General features: G+C 44.0%; 1 protein-coding gene across 1 annotated transcript in view; it reads right to left on the bottom strand.

The window, feature by feature from the left end:
* TPD52 (tumor protein D52) overlaps positions 1-15,335 on the bottom strand; it is a 108,181-nt gene extending 92,846 nt beyond the window's left edge. The window contains exon 1 of the mRNA XM_047724442.1: positions 14,932-15,335. Coding sequence (XP_047580398.1) covers positions 14,932-14,950 — 19 coding nt within the window. The 5' untranslated portion in view covers positions 14,951-15,335. The remainder of the gene's footprint in view (positions 1-14,931) is intronic.
* Between the last annotated feature and the right edge of the window lie 922 nt (positions 15,336-16,257).

Raw genomic sequence — 16,257 nt, 5'->3', positions numbered from 1 at the left:
ACAGAAAAACTCAGCATGCCAGGAGAAAACTGAGAGGAGCTCAAAGACAGGTGTGTGTTTTGAGGTTTATGCTTCCCTTTGGATTTTAGGGAATTATCAAAGCTACCTAGTGCACTTTGAAAAGTTGGTTGTTTCAGCAGAGTTCATGGCTTTTCAAACTTACCAGCTACAGCTGCCATTAAAAATAGAATAATCAGACTAGGAAAACATCATCAGACCAGCTGCAGTGACCACAGCCCCAGCCAGAGGCAAAACAGCAAGACTCCCGGGGCTGAAGTCCCTTCTGGAAGCTAAAAAGAGGAAGTCTGAGAATGGATCATAATTCTGGGAAAAATACAAGTCCCTAAACCATGAGAAATCTGTCATGTTATCTTTACAACTCATCAAAATTTTCACTTAATCCCTGAAGGGATGAGCATTCCATTTAAAAATCAATTTAATCCATTTAAAAAAATCAACTGAAATGTAGGTTTTCCTTCCAATAATGACCCCAGAGAAACAGCTGATGGACTCCAGTTTGAGACTTGCCGCTCGGGACTGAAAATCATTTCTTAAGAGAACCTGGGAGAGAATATTTGACAAATCCAGACACGCCGCACATACGAATCCCAGAGCCGAGACACTCCATGACAAAAGCGAGCACTCACAACTTCCGATTTGCCCTGAGAAATCACCAGTTTAAGAAAAATAATAATGATAATCATCACAGCTTCACTAGGATTTGGCTCAAATGTCACCTCTAGGCAAAATTGCTTCTCTGGCTCTCCTAGCACCCAGAGAATGGAGAATACTGCACTTTCATTTTGCAAATATTTAATAAGCACTTACTCTCTGCAAGGCTGTTACCATTAAAGTGAATTATTGCTCACAGACTTGAGCTCCTTGAAGGTCAAACTCTAGGATGTGACTATTAAAATGCACTTTGCATTTAAAGCATCTTAACTAAAACCAGTGACATATAGAGTAAAAGCAAAGCCTACTACTCTCCCAGGCCTCTCTGGCTTTTTCTCTCATTTTACAAATGCGCACAAAGGTCAAAGTACCACCCTCTCTGCACTCAAAAACAAAAACCAACACTCACTACAGGCAAGCAAAGCCCACCACTCCCCACGGAGCGTGAACCTCTCTCAGTATTACCCACTGTTAGGACTCAGTACCAGCCAGTATCTCCTCCTTCTGCCCCATCCACTTGGCCTCTCCACAGCCCTTCAAAGTTGAACTCCCTGTGGCTTAACTTGCACCTTCCTCTCCCGGCCCTGAAAGGTTCACATCCAAGTTCTGCTAACATTTTACCCCACTTTTCTTCCTGGGCCACCTCAGCAACTTAACAGCTTCCAGTAGCACATGTCTCCCCAACCCCGATATCCTGCCCTGCTCCTCTTAGAGATCCGTATCTCCCTCCCCAGCCCACCCTCACAATCGTCCCAGGAGACCTGGGTAGTGGTTTTTCAAACACATACAGTCTCAGACACTCTTCCCACCAAAAGTGGAGTCTCACCACCACCTCCACCACCCCCACCCCCCACTCCCCCTCCTCCCCCTCCTTGAATACCGGCTGGCCTTAGCCACAGAAAGAGAAGGAAGTGTCGCCCGAGGCTAGGTCATAAAAAGCCACACAGCTTCTGCCTGCCTCTCTGTGAGGAGTCACACCTTGGGGCCCTTGGGCTGCACACCAGGAGGCTGGGCATCCTGAGGCTGCCCGCTGTCTGGTCTACGGCACAGTCTCCAGCAAGAAAGCAATACTCAACACAGGCAAGCAAATAACCATCATCAGACAGACCCGCATTGGCTTTTATTCTGGAGACCATGAAGACGGAGACAGGTGCCAAGGAGCCCCAACTGCTTAGGTCTTCCCAGTACAACTGCCCCTCACAGGAGTGAGTAAGCCTTCATGATCCAGTCTCATAGCTCAGGTTGCCCTGGCTGAGGCTGAGCAGAGACAAGCTGTCCCCACCAAGTCCTGCCCAAATGACAGATCTATGACCATAATAAAGGCTGTTATTTTATTTTATTTTTTTTAAAGATTTTATTTATTTATTTGACACAGAGAGAGAGAGAGAGATCACAAGGAGGCAGAGAGGCAGGCAGAGAGAGGGGGAAGCAGGCTCCCCGCTGAGCAGAGAGCCCGAGGCGGGGCTCGATCCCAGGACCCTGAGATCATGACCTGAGCCGAAGGCAGAGGCCTAACCCACTGAGCCACCCAGGCGCCCCAAAGGCTGTTATTTTAAACCACTGGGTTTTAACATGGTTTGTAATGCAGCTCTAGGCAACTGGAAAGACCTCAAATGTGACATACCCCAAACTAAATTCATTCTCTCCCTCCCTGCATCTGCTCTTCTTTCTAGACTTTCTATCCCAGTTCCTCTTCCATGCAATCTGAAAGCCCCTCTCTACTCTTCTTTACCCTCAGATCCCCTCCACCCCTGACATCTGACACACAGCCGTCTCTCAGGAATCCGGCACCCTCACCTCTGGTGTGAAAATTAATAAAGGGAAACCTCCCTAAAATGGGAGTTGGGAGGGTGGGCAGGGGGAGCTCTCTTGCCCTATCCACTCTCTCTTTTTTTTTTTTTTTAAGATTTTATTTATTTGTGAGAGAGAGAGAGCACAAGAGGGCTTGGGGGGCCAGAGGGAGTGGGAGAAGCAGACTCCCCACTGAGCAGGGAACCCAATGTGGGACTCGATCGCAGGACCCTGGGATCATGACCTGAGCCAAAGGCAGACGCTTAACCAATTGAGCCACCCAGGCCTCCTGCCCTACCACTCTTGGAGTCAACTGCACACCCAACAGGAAGAGACAGGACCGTGCACACAGATACTATTTTACTATCCCAGCAGGAAGAAGGAAGGCTTCCTTCTGCAGCCCCCCACCCACCCACGGGCCTGGCCAATGAGAGATGTCCCAGCTGAGCCAGTGAAAAGCCGGTTTAATAGAACACCCAGTTTAGGGGTGCATCGGTGGCTCAGTCTGTTGAGCGTCGGCCTCTTGGCTTCAGCTCAGGTCATGGTCTCAGGGCGGTGGGACCAAGCATGGAACAGGACTCCATGTTCAGGGCAGAGTCTGTCTGAGATCCTTTCCCCTCCCTTTCCCTCTGATTCTCCCCTGCTCCCACCCGCTCTCTCGCTTGCTCTCTCTAAAATAAATAATTTTTTTTTTACAGTAACTCCCAGTTTACTCCAACAGAATTTTTGTTTATGACAGTATTCTCAGCTTCCCACATCTACAAGAGTATTCCTCTCCTTTGTTTGGTGGACTTCCCTGTGGTTTTGCCACAGTTTACCTGTACTGGACTGCAATTCTCTGTTATTTCCAAATAAACCCATTTTGCTGGTAAAATAACTGGCAGTCTTATTTCTTAAGGCTAACACCAGCTAGGAATATAGTGATACCCTTTACCTGGTTTGCTAGTACTTTCTATTCAACGCCAAATTAATATTCAAAAACTGAACTCCCAAGCACCTAACCACCTACTAATCACCTACAGAACACAGTCCTGATTCTTGATCCCAGCACTCAGGACTGCTCACACCCTCACCCGTCCCAAATCTGGGTGACCACCCAAGATTCTGGATCCAGGGAATTTCTGAGGATTCACAAACACCTTTTTGCCCTTTCATGCCACAGCACCTTTGCCCATGTTGACTCTCCTCCGTAAATTCCCTTCTTTATCCTTCTTTCACTACTTACAAAGAACCCTGCTTAGCCTTCAAGTCCAAGTTCGAAGGTTACATACTTTGAGAATCTTTTTTTTTTTTCTAAGATTTTATTTACTTATTTGACACAAAGAGAGCGATCACAAGCAGGCAGAGAGGCAGGCAGAGAAAGAGGGAAGCAGGCTCCCCACTGAGAAGAGAGTCCCATGCCGGGCTCAATCCCAGGACCCTGAGACCATGACCTGAGCCAAAAGCAGAGGCTTAACCCTCTGAGCCACCCAGGTGCCCCGAGAATCTTTTCTGATGACCCAACCGGACTTGCTCACTTCCTCCTCCATGGGTTATGCAAGCCCTTACCACACCCCCTTATAACACCCGCTTCACTATAGGGACCTAGTTCTCTTGTTTCTCTGTTCTCTGTTTCTCTGTTCTAGCCCGTGAGCCTGAGCACAGGCATCCTACCATGTTTGCCCCTAAGTAAATTAAATGTTTGCTCTGAACTGGAAACCACAAACTGAGCCTTTTATGGAAATACCAAATATTCAATTTCAGAATCAGTGCTATTCAGCACAAGAGCTAGTCACAGATTTTAACTTAATTTTCTCTGATATCTGGAGTATTATCAGCATCCAGGAGGTATAGTGACTTATCCAGCAACCCATTCTCCAGAAAATGAGGATGCCAAATTTTGGACCCAGATATAACTTCAAGTCCAGCACTCTTTGCCCTAAAAATTTACAATCAGTGTGCCTCTGCACAAGGACAGACACACAGCCATATTCTGGCAAAGATACACCCCTCAGTGCCCCACTTCTGTGGCTGAGCCCAGACCAGGGTACTCTTCTGAACCACACCTTTGAAAGGAGAAAGGAGACTGCATATAACTTTTAGGTGGTATCATATGCTGTGTAAAGACATGTATTTTATAGCGGAATATCCCAAATTTAAAACCCAGACATGTCTGTATCAAGCTGTTTGCCCCTGGAAAAGTTCTTCTTCTATCCCTTTACACCTGTTTCTTCCTGTGTAAAGCATGGATATTAAGAGCACTGCTCACGGGTTTCTTATGAAGGTATCAGAAAAATGCATTTAGAACATAACCTGGCATATAAAATATACTCAGCAAACGCTGTCGCTGGTAGGAGGAGCAGGAGGAGTATTTTTAAAAGCGATCCAGTAAAAACCCCAGCTGGAAAACTCAGGTAATTATAATGCAGGGCTGAAGCTGTGTCCCTTCAGATTCCAATTTTATTTTAATTAGTTGGGGGAAAAAAACATTTCTGAGAAGTATGAAGTACCCATGGGACTTTAAACTGGTTAACAAATGTAGCTTCAATTTTTCTGGGGCTCCTGGTGCTTCTCTTAGAGACAAGAGATATGGGACAAAGTTTTCATGGCACTCACCACATCTGGCACAATATGTACAGGGAAGACACGATCATTCAGTTTCTGTTTCCTCATTAATAACAGTCAGATCACCCACCAGCTTTACAAGACTCAAATGAAATAATGTGTGGAAAAATTAATAAGAGTTTTGCAAAAGCCAACTGGTGGTATCACCATCATCACCAATATCATTCTGAGTTCTAATTAAAGTGATATACCAAAAGTGATATACTCACTTGACACCAACAAAATGATAGGTTGGTCTTCCTTCTGCTAAGTGCCCCAATGGCCAAAATGCTTGCATTTTTCTCTCTTTGCAGAATTCTCATCTGCTTAAACTAGTAGCACTGTCAACATGGACCCCTTACCCTTCTCAATTGTATTCAAAGAGAACTTCTAAAATGTATTGAGACCATCCATGCCTCCTAAAGTCAGGACACATTTAAGCTTTGGTAGAACAGAGGAAATGTATTTATGGAAGTATTTATTGAGCACTACATTCGACATGCTTTAGAGAACAGAAATGTAACCCTCACCGTCTCTTCCTCTATCTGTATATGTATACACACACAGTCAACATAATACTTCAGAAATAAAGTACCAATTTAGCTTCTCTTTACCGATTTTCAGTGATTTTTATATAAAACTACAAGCATATTATTTTTAGATTTTTATTTTATTTATTTATTTGACACAGAGAGAGAGAGATCACAAGTAGGCAGAGAGCCAGGCAGAGAGAGACGGGGAAGCAGGATCCCCGCTGAGCAGAGAGTCCAAAGCGGGGCTCAATCCCAGCACCCCGAGATCATGACCTGAGCTGAAGGCAGAGGCTCAACCCACTGAGCCACCCAGGCGCCCCGAACCACAAGCATATTTTGAACATATATTCTTGTCTCCCTGCCAAACCATTATCCTTCCCTAATTCTTACCCATTCTATCTAATCCCATCTGACTCTATCTATGCTAGAAATCTTTCCAATTAATTATGTATAACAGGACAAATATTTATGGAGTGCCTGCAACATACACAGTTGACTGAGTGCTAGGAATACATAGTTAAGAACATTCTTCTGTTCTAGTGACACTTTATTTCTAGTCAAGTACGGATCCCAGTGGGTTGGATAAACTACTATCTTTATTCCTATACCCCACTGATTGAACCATCTGTTCCTTTTCATACCACAATGCCTCCAACACAGCTCGGAATACAATGGGTGAAGTTTGATCCTAACAGTAAACTCCCAATCCAAAACTTTATCAAGATCACAGTCTATATATATATATTTTTAAACTGACAATTATGTTTGCATAGCTGTAACATGAAATACACCATGCCTATAAGCTGAGGCATGTAAATTAACAGTCCTGCCTAAAACCCCTATTTTTTGTACTGATTACAAAAGTGTCATAAGAGAGAAGACTTAAAGACACAGTGAAGGAAGAACTAAAAGCTACTCAGAGCCATGCAAATTACTCCAAAAAAATGTCACCTAGAAAATATTTGCTCTTAATACTGTATTTTGTTAGTAAAAACATTATAAAGGTCCGACATAACCAAAATGAAAATAAAAACAGGGAAAATAAATATGTGCCACAAAACACAAAGATTTAGTAAGAGCATGAAGCAGGGGTGATGAGAAGGCCCAAAACACACTAAGATCCCAAGTGTAAAAGGTGAGCAAGTAACAATCTCAAGCAGGGAAGAAAAATGGCTAATAACATATAGAGCCTCTTAGTAAATGGAGAAATTTTAAATAAAAAGAGATGGCATTTCCCCCTGTAAAGTTCATAATACTTTTTTTGTTAAGGTAATGACATCTGTCTAGCAAACAAAACAACCAAGAGTGAAAAGACAACCTACTGAATGGGAGAAAATATGTGCAAACCACTTACCTTATAGGGGCTTGGTATCATAATATATTAAGAACTCCTACAACAACAATAACAAAAATAAATAACCTAATCAAAAAATGGGCAAAGGACTTCAACAGTTTCTCTAGAGAAGACATACAGATGACCAAGAAGCATATAAAAAGAAATTCTACATCACTCATCATCAGGGAAGTGCTTATCAAAACCACAATCAGCTATCATCAGCTATCACCTCACACCCATCAGGATAGCTACTATCAACATAAATAAATAAATAAAATAAGGGGCACCTGGATGGCTCAGTTGTTAAGCATCTGCCTTCAGCTCAGGTCATGATCCCAAGAGTCCTGGGATGGGGAGAACTGCATCTGGCTCCCTGCTCAGCAGAGGGACCTGCTTCTCCCTCTCCCACTCCCCCTGCTTGCACTCCCTTTCTCACCGTCTCTCTCTCTCTCTGTGTCAAATAAATAAATAAAATCTTTAAAAATAATAATAATAAATAAAATAAAAAAACAGAATAACAAGTGTTGCTGAGGATGCAGAGAAATTAGAACCCTCTCAACCTCCCCCATTCCTTTTTTGCTTCCCTTCTCATGCCTTCCCTCTTCCCTTTAATTTTTTTTTAAAGATTTTATTTATTTATTTGACAGATAGAGATCACAAGTAGGCAGAGAAGCAGGCAGAGAGAGAAGGAAGCAGGCTCCCTGCTGAGCAGAGAGCCCGATGTGGGGCTGGATCCCAGGACCCTGGGATCATGACCCGAGCCAAAGGCAGAGGCTTTAACCCACTGAGCCACCCAGGCACCCCCTCTTCCCTTTAAAAATAACTGTTGGTGGGGAGCACCTCAGTGGTTCAGTCAGTTGAGCAACCAACTCTTGGTTTCAGCTCAAGTCATGATCTAAGGGTTATGAGATAAAGCCTTGCATCAGCTCCCTGCAGGGTGTGGAGCCTGCTTAAGATTTTGTCTCTCTCCTGCTCTGCCCCTCCCACCCCTTCCTGAAAGAAAAAAAGAAAGGAAGGAAGGAAGGAAGGAAGAGAGAAAAGGAGGGTGGGAGGGATAGAGGGAGAGAGGGAGAGAAATGGGGAATGGGAATGGGGACAGAGAGAAGAGAGGGAGAAAAGCTATGCCAACAGGATTTCTGTTGAATTTTCATCCAGACAATCTGATTCTAATGTTCATTTGGAAATGAAATCTAGCAAGAATAGCTAGGAAAAAATCTAACAATAAAAAGAAAAATAGAGGGGTGCCTGGCTGGCTCAGTTGGTGGAGCATGTGACTCCAGATCTCAGGGTCATGAGTTCAAGCTCCTTGATGGGCACGGGACCTACTTAAAAAAAGAAAGAAAAATAGAGTAATCAGGGGAGACCAGCCCTTCCGGGTATTTTTACGCATTATGAAGCTATAATAACTTAGTTTAGTTGCTGGGATTGCAGAGATGGATCAATGGATAAAAAAGAAAACAGAAATTTAGTATATGAGAAAAGTAGTATTTCAAATCAATACAGAAATAATCCATTTTTCAGTGAGTGATATTGGGAAACTGAGTAGCCAATGGTGGGCGGGGCTATTTCATACCTCACACTTTTTATCAAAATAAACTCCAAATGGATGAAAGATTTAAACGTAAAAAATAAAACCATAAAAACAGAAACTCAAAGTGAGGATGGCATTTCTAAGAATGATTCAAAAGCTAGAAGCTAAAAATGCAAACAGCCATCAATTAGTATTTCTACTTGAAAAAAAAAATCACTATCAAGTCAAAAGAGTAAAAGACAAAGGAGGAAAAAATACATTAGCAATTCATACCGTGGAGAAAGGGCTACATAATGCAATCGAGGGGGAAAAAAGAACAAAACTTCTTTGTTTTGGGCAAAGTATATGATCTGACATTTCACAGAAAAATGAAATCTAGATCTTACACTTACCAAACCACCTTCATATTAAAAAATATATACATATGTATAATAAAACATATGCTAAGAAACCCCTCTTTCCATATAGGATAAGCAGAGAGGGAAAAGTGTGACAACACCCAGGCCCAATGATGGAGGGTAGCAGATGCCCACACACTGCTGGTGGGTAGGATTGGCACCACTTCTATGGAGCACGATTTCGCACTATCCAAACTGAACAGTCACATTCTTCTAAGAATCCTTCCTACAGACATACTGGCACATTTATCAGATGACTTGCATACAAATTGATTTGCAGCAGATTTGTTTTAAAAGCAACATTATCAAGGGAAAGTTAATTGGCCATCAATAGGGAACAAGTCAAACATCACCTATTATGATACATAACATGGTACACGTGCAGACAGCCATTAAAAAAGCAGCAGCTCTATGTAACACTATGCTGAATAATCTCTAGGACATACACTGTATTTAAGTGGAGGAAGTCAGGTCGTACAGAATTTGTGTGCTACAGTTTATATAATATGGCCACACACATATATACTCAAGTAAGTGTATGGATACCTACATGCGGAGAATCTCTCTGGGAGGAAAGAGAAGAAACTGCTACAATGGAGCAATGCTATCCAAGGGAAATAGCCCCCTGGAGAGACAGGAATGGGAGGAAGATTTACATTTTGCAACCTTTTAGTCAGTTTCAATTTTGAGCAAATGCCTTATTTACCTGGTCACAGTAGTGAAAAAGAGTTACAAGGGGCGCCTGTCTGGCTGGGTTGGAAGAGAATGCCACTCTTGATCTTCTGAGTTCCCATGTGGGGTGTAGAGATCACTTAAGTAAATAAAATAAAACTTTTAAAAATCTTTAAAAAGGAGTTATAAAATGAAATATTCAATAAGAGATTATTTTGCAACTTGTGTAAAAGGATAGATAGAGGGGCGCCTGGGTGGCTCAGTCATAAGCATCTACCTTTGGCTCAGGTCATGATCCCAGAGGGCAGGGATTGAGCCCCACATAGGGTTCCCTGCTCAGCAGGAAGACGGCTTCTCCCTCTCCCACTCCCCTGCTTGTGTTCCCCCTTTCTCGCGGGCCCTCTATGTCAAATAAATAAATAAAATCTTTTTTTTTTTTAAGATTTTATTTATTTGACACAAAGAGTGAGAGAGTTAATACAAACAGGGATACTGGAAGAGGGAGAAGCAGACTTCCTGCTGAGCAGGGAGCCCTATGTGGGGCTCAGTACCGAGACACCAGGATCACAACCCCAGCCAAAGGCAGACACCCAACGACTGAGCCACCCAGGCGCCCCTAAATAAAATCTAAAAAAAAGAAAAGAAAAGAAAAAAGTACACACAGATGTATGGATGGGTATAAAGCAGTTAATAATGATTTTTCACAGTAGGATTACAGGTGACTTTTTCTTTTTCTCTGTTTTCCGATTTCTCTAAAATGAAAGAGTCACAGCTTCCAAAAAGTATTTTTAATTTAAACATTTTTTTAACTTCAACTAAACATTAAATCATTTGATCCCCTGGATATTTTTCTAATAAAAATACATGGCTAAGATTATGGTTTCTGTACCAAATGCAAATAAAATTTGGGAGAGTCTCAGAAGAGAGACTTTACAACAGTCAACAATTAAAACAGAAATAATGAACCCCAAAGGAAAATAACATAATCTTAGCCTACAACAAAAGGATTAGAAACACACAAATTCAGGGGATTTTGCTGTTCTTTCTGGTTTCGAATTCTGAGTGCATTTGCTCTTATTGTGTGCATAGATTATTCTGTTTTGAGATCCTGCTAAAGATCACAACCCCTCCTACCACTCAGCTTGGGCCCTAGAGACCAGGCAGGCTGCTGCATAAAAATAAATGCAGGAAGTGAATTCCAACAACAAACACATCAGTACCATGTGGAAAGCGAGACTTGACCAAAGAAACCCAGAACTGGGGTGGGTCAAACGTTGAGATCCGCAAGCAGACCCTCCATACTGTTATCCATTCATCTCTACATTTGTTTTACTTTAAAGTAAGTGACATCTCACAGTTCTATTATTTTGAAGGTGTAACTACAGTGCTAAAATTACAGTGACATACCATTGTGTTACTTTTCCTGCAGCCTTCTCCTCTCCCAGGTTTTTGGCTGCAGTAGCCTTCCCTCTCTCCCTGAAAAATAAAAGGTTTGGGGTGTGTGGGTGGGTGTGTGCATGTGTGTGCGTGTGAGAGAGAGATTTGTGTGAATTCAAACACAGATAAAATGCACTAACGGGGGGCGCCTGGGTGGCTCAGTGGGTTAAAGCCTCTGCCTTCGGCTCAGGTCATGATCCCAGGGTCCTGGGATCGAGCCCCACATCGGGCTCTCTGCTCAGCAGGGAGCCTGCTCCCTCCTCTCTCTGCCTGCCTCTCTGCCTACCTGTGATCTCTGTCTGTCAAATAAATAAATAAATAAATAAATAAATAAAATAAAATCTTTAAAAAAAAAATGCACTAACGGGTAGCGTGATCACCACTTCAATATAGTGCTAAACTACAGGTTACTACTAACATAAGACACAACTGAAGTGTAAATATTTATTCAGCACCATAAAAGGAAGCCAGGGTTTTTTGTTTTGTTTTGTTTTGTTTTGTTTTTTTTACACAATGTATGCTCTAGTTAGCACGCTACACTACACTTTCAAAGTAGAAAGCACCACACACATTCAATGTGTTATGCTTAGTTTCTGGGTAGAAACTCTTAAGAGGCATAATGCAGATTATGGTGTGTTTTTATTTATTTATCTTTATTTTTTTAAGGCAGGTTTCAAATCAATTACTGTGGACTAAGCTCTTAATATAAGCAGAATGTCGTGTACAAAGTCTGGATCAGGAGAAGGTGGGGAAAACAGAAGAATCCCAGCCAGATACTGAAGAGCATTAGAACACATCATATAAAACACAAGGAAAACCATTCTCAAACTTTATAGCTCTGTTAAATAAAAAAGGGAGCAAAGGAAAGACTTTGACGACTTCACATATGGATGGAGATATTTTCAATTAAAAAAGTGCATTTAAGACAAGAGGTCGGGTATTTTATTTTACATCTAGAATTGTATGGCTTTGTTGGTTTTTGTTTTGGTTTTTTTTAGGGGACAGACAAATGCAACTCCATGCATACTAAAAAGTTAAAGAAATCTTAACATGTTCCTATGTGGCTTTAAGTACTTTAAAAAAAAATCACAATTCAAGAGAGAATCAAAGAGTTTCATAAACCTTCTTTCAGCCAGCATTGTTTGATAATGGACACGCAGGTTTACAATCCCAAATTCCTCTTCCTTTAAAGCCAGAAGTTTCACTATGGATTCAATGAAGACTGAGCCATCCACTCTGCTTGTTCAAAGACCTCACCTATAAACTTACCCTCCAAGTCCAGCACAGCCTTATTAACAACTTTCTCTGCCTAACCACGGAGTTCCGCTCCTTGAAAATACTGAGAGGGAAAAAAGAACAGGAGTAAGTGGGAACCAAGGGAGGACATGAGAGGTTCCAACAGCCGGCAGGTGCTCTTGGTCACTTTTCCTTTCCATCTTTGGCAGTCCACAAACATTTCTTCTTTTTTTTTTTTTAAGATTTTATTTATTTGACAGAGAGGGCATGAATGAGGGGGAAGAGGGAGAAGCAGGCTCCCCACTGGGCAGGGAGCCCGACTTGGGTCTCTATCCCAGGACCCTGGGATCCTGATCTGAGCAGAAGGCAGATGCTTAATAACTGAGCCACCCAAGTACCCCTCCACAAACATTTCTGAGCACCTACTTTGTGCCATGGGAATAAAAAGATGAAAATGCAAAAGAGACAGGCACATGGAACCAGAAGTATAAGGGAAGGCCACATGGTTGCAACACAGCAAAGCTGAGGGAGCCGGAGGACCTTCCCAAAGCAGGTGACTCATCTTTCATTCTGAGCTGAGTTCTCAGACTCCCCACTTTAAGAGGATGGATTTCCCTTGCCCTCGAGGAATGACAATTAAAAACAAGAACTAACATGACTACGTGAGGAAAACATCTGAAAGTCAGAAAGAGAAAGGCTCCTCTTATAAGCCGAAGAACTTATAAAATATGTCTTAAACATACACATGAAAAACTAGTCCTACAAAAACCACATAAGGTGCCATCAGCACAGAGGGACTAATGACTGTGATTCTCACCAGCCAAACTAGAACGCCAAATCTAATAAAATTAGTCACTCCATTCACTTACTCAAACAGCTACTTAATCTAGTTTGACAAGTACCAAACACAGCGACTCTAAAAACACCATTATGCTCAATATGACAATGTAAGGCAGATACAAATATGCATGTTCACATGTTTGTCATCCCGGACACCCTCATTAAAAGACAGACAGAATAGTACTGGCTTACATAGAGGCTCCTAGGCCTTCTCCTAACAATATATTTAAGATCTGAGATGAGCTTTCTGCCTCAAACACTTGAATATCTACCATGTTCAAATCACCATGTTACCCTACCATGGACAAAGATGAAGTACATGCCTCTAACCTCAATAAGCTTATATCTAAACAACATGGGTGCATATAAAAAATATATATAATGTATTACTTATCGTACATATATACATATATAAATTACATATTGTATATAATGTTTACAATATAGGCACTCCTATGTTAAGTGTAAGATCAATCTGAGGGGTGGGGGGAAAGAATGGGCTGGAAGGTTCCAAAGATCCCTACACCTTACCAAAAGTAAAATACAAAATAATATATATGGAATATGGCTTCATTTACATAAAAAGTATGCATAAAGGTAAATGCAAAGAGTAATAAGCAAAAATGAAAACTGTTGCGTTTGAACTCAAAATATGAGCAATTCCTATGACCACTTCTTAAAATTTACCTTAACATTATTACCTTTTTTTTTCTTTTTAAACCATTTATGTACCTTTCAAAAAGCGTGTCACGCGGGGCGCCTGGATGGCTCAGTACATTAAGCGTCAGCCTTTGGCTCAGGTCATGATCCCAGGGTCCTGGGATGAAGCCGGGAGCCCGGTCCAGCACAGGTCACCCTGCTCAGCAGGAGTCTGCTTCTCCTACTCCCCCGCCCCTCCCCTACCCTGGCTCTTGCGCGTGCCCCACCCCCCCGAAATAAATAAAAATCTTAAAAAAAAAAAATGAAAAGCGTGCCACGCATCTGTATTACATTTACTGGGTTATTATCACAACGATGAAGCAACATTTAAATATTTAATATTTAAACCTTTAAGCCATGCCCTCCTGTTTACATCTCTCTTATACAATAATTCTAGTGGAGACAATTTCACTTGAGATCCTGTTCTCAGAAACAACTGCATCCAAGGCAGTAATAATGAGACTATGGGTTTCACCTTGATGAGTAAAAGACGCCCCTTATCATGAAAAGCTCCCTTCCCCCAAAATAAACCCATAACCACCTGGACATAATTTAGAAACACCTCTCATATTACACGTATACGTCCAAAACCATCGCCATAGGCTCAGACGCCACCAAAGATCCTAACCACGTTACCTAGACGAGGGCTGAAAGTCTCAATATGGTGTGTGTGGGGGGGGGGGGTCATGTTCCCATCCTGAGCGGCGAAACGACCCACTGTCGTCAGTTCCTCAGTTTCCACCAGTTACAAGAGCTAGCTGCACAGTATTCCCGTCTCACCGCCTTCTACCCAAAGCGCATCACGGTCCGCAGCCCCGACTCCGCGAGCCTGGTGCCGGCCCCTTCGCCGCCACCCAGAACCTTCTTTCCTTCTCTCCCTCCCCACCCCCTGCTCGGTCCTTTCCCTCTGTCTCTCGGTCTCTCTGCTGCATCTCTCTCCCCCTCTCGCATCCATACACAGTCGCGCGCGCGCGCACTCGCGGTCCCATCCACCCGCTCTGCCCGCCAGAGCCGCTCCCTGCGGCTCGGCCCCGCCAAGATGCCGGAACCCGATCCGGAAGATGCAACTTGAAAAAGGCTCGGCTCGCGCTCCGGCGCCGGCCGCGGACGCCGTGCACCTGCTCCCGCGCCCGGCCGAGCGCCCTCCGGAGCCGCGCCAAGCTCATCCCGGAGACGCCGCGCCCGCGGTCCCCGCGCTCTCACCTTGCTCGCCTCGGTCCATGTCTCCCGCCCGCCGCCTCGCGTCCTCTGCGCCTCCGCCACCCGCTGCCGGTCCCGCTCGGATCGCACACTCGCCCGCCCGCCGCTCCGCCGCCGCGCCGCGCTCCTCCTCGCCTCCGCCCGCGACTCCCGCGAAGTCCCCTCCCCCGGAGGCGTCGGGCGCGGTGGCGCCGCCCGCCCTCGGCGGGGAGCGCCTTCCCAGGGCGTCACCCAACCACCTGACCCGGCCGACCTGTGCGCTCGGCCACGTCGGCGCGGCGGGCGGTGCCCGGCTGGGAAGGCTTGGCCGGCCGGCTCGCCCCGGGAGGAACTCCGCCGCCGCGAGGGAGGAGCAGGGTGGCGAGGAGGTGGCAGCCACCGTGGAGGCGGCGTGCGGAGCGCTCGCCAACCCGCCCGGCGTTGGCGTCCGCCCTCAAGTTATTTATAATATCAAAAGTTTCCTCGGAGGCCGCTAAGCTGCCCTTTCTCTGCCTCCGCGAGCCCCTGCTCCTTCTACCCAGTAGAAAACACCGGAAGGTTACTCAGAAATGCCAATGGATCTTTGCTCCGTCAGAGTCCTTCAGACTTCTGCTGCCAGAACAACATCCGCTGGTATCCTCAATAACCAGCGAAACAAGCAAAAAGGGGAAAATTACAAAGAATCTCTCTTTTCAGACAGTGCGAGTTTTTCGGAGACCAATTAGGAATGCGTTTTAAGGCTTCATAGTCCCTGATCAACAGTGCGAAGATCCAGCAATAACACTTTTAATCATTGTCATCCGCGCTCTGTTTTCAAAGTGGTTTTTGCATTTACTCGTTTTCCATGATGCCACTTTGAATATGTCGTTCTGAAGCGGTACGTCAATTTCATAGGCCATCTAGGTCTGCGAGTGAGACAACTTTCCTTTTGTGTTATGTACCTGGAAACTCTGGCTTGACCTTCTCTCAGCATAGTATAAAGTACTCCACACGCACTAGGCTTTTATTAATATGCTTTAAAGTTATCCATAGTCACCTGAAGCGACTCCACGTTTCCTCCGTGCCATTGCACTGTAAGTGAAGTGTAGTTTCTCCCTGCCTGCATCTCCAGCTTCTCCATGAAGTTTATTCTGTGGACCCCAACCAGAGGAGATCTCTCCTCTTTCATTTCTCCTACTCCCACGGGGCTCGGCCTTCTCTCTTGTGGCACTCAACCGGCATTCATCTCTCCAGCCGCGGGCTATAGCCCTAACTTTTTCAAAGCCCTACTAAGTTAGAACCTATTAGTTTATAAGCTAGAGGAGGTCGAGGATCATTTTGGTCATCTTTTCATCCCTTTAATTATACCAT

The sequence above is a fragment of the Lutra lutra genome, chromosome 4 (assembly GCF_902655055.1).
Source record: "Lutra lutra chromosome 4, mLutLut1.2, whole genome shotgun sequence".
Taxonomy (NCBI): Eukaryota; Metazoa; Chordata; class Mammalia; order Carnivora; family Mustelidae; genus Lutra; species Lutra lutra.
Note: the sequence above shows the minus strand (reverse complement) of the source record. Positions and strands in the feature narration are given on the sequence as shown.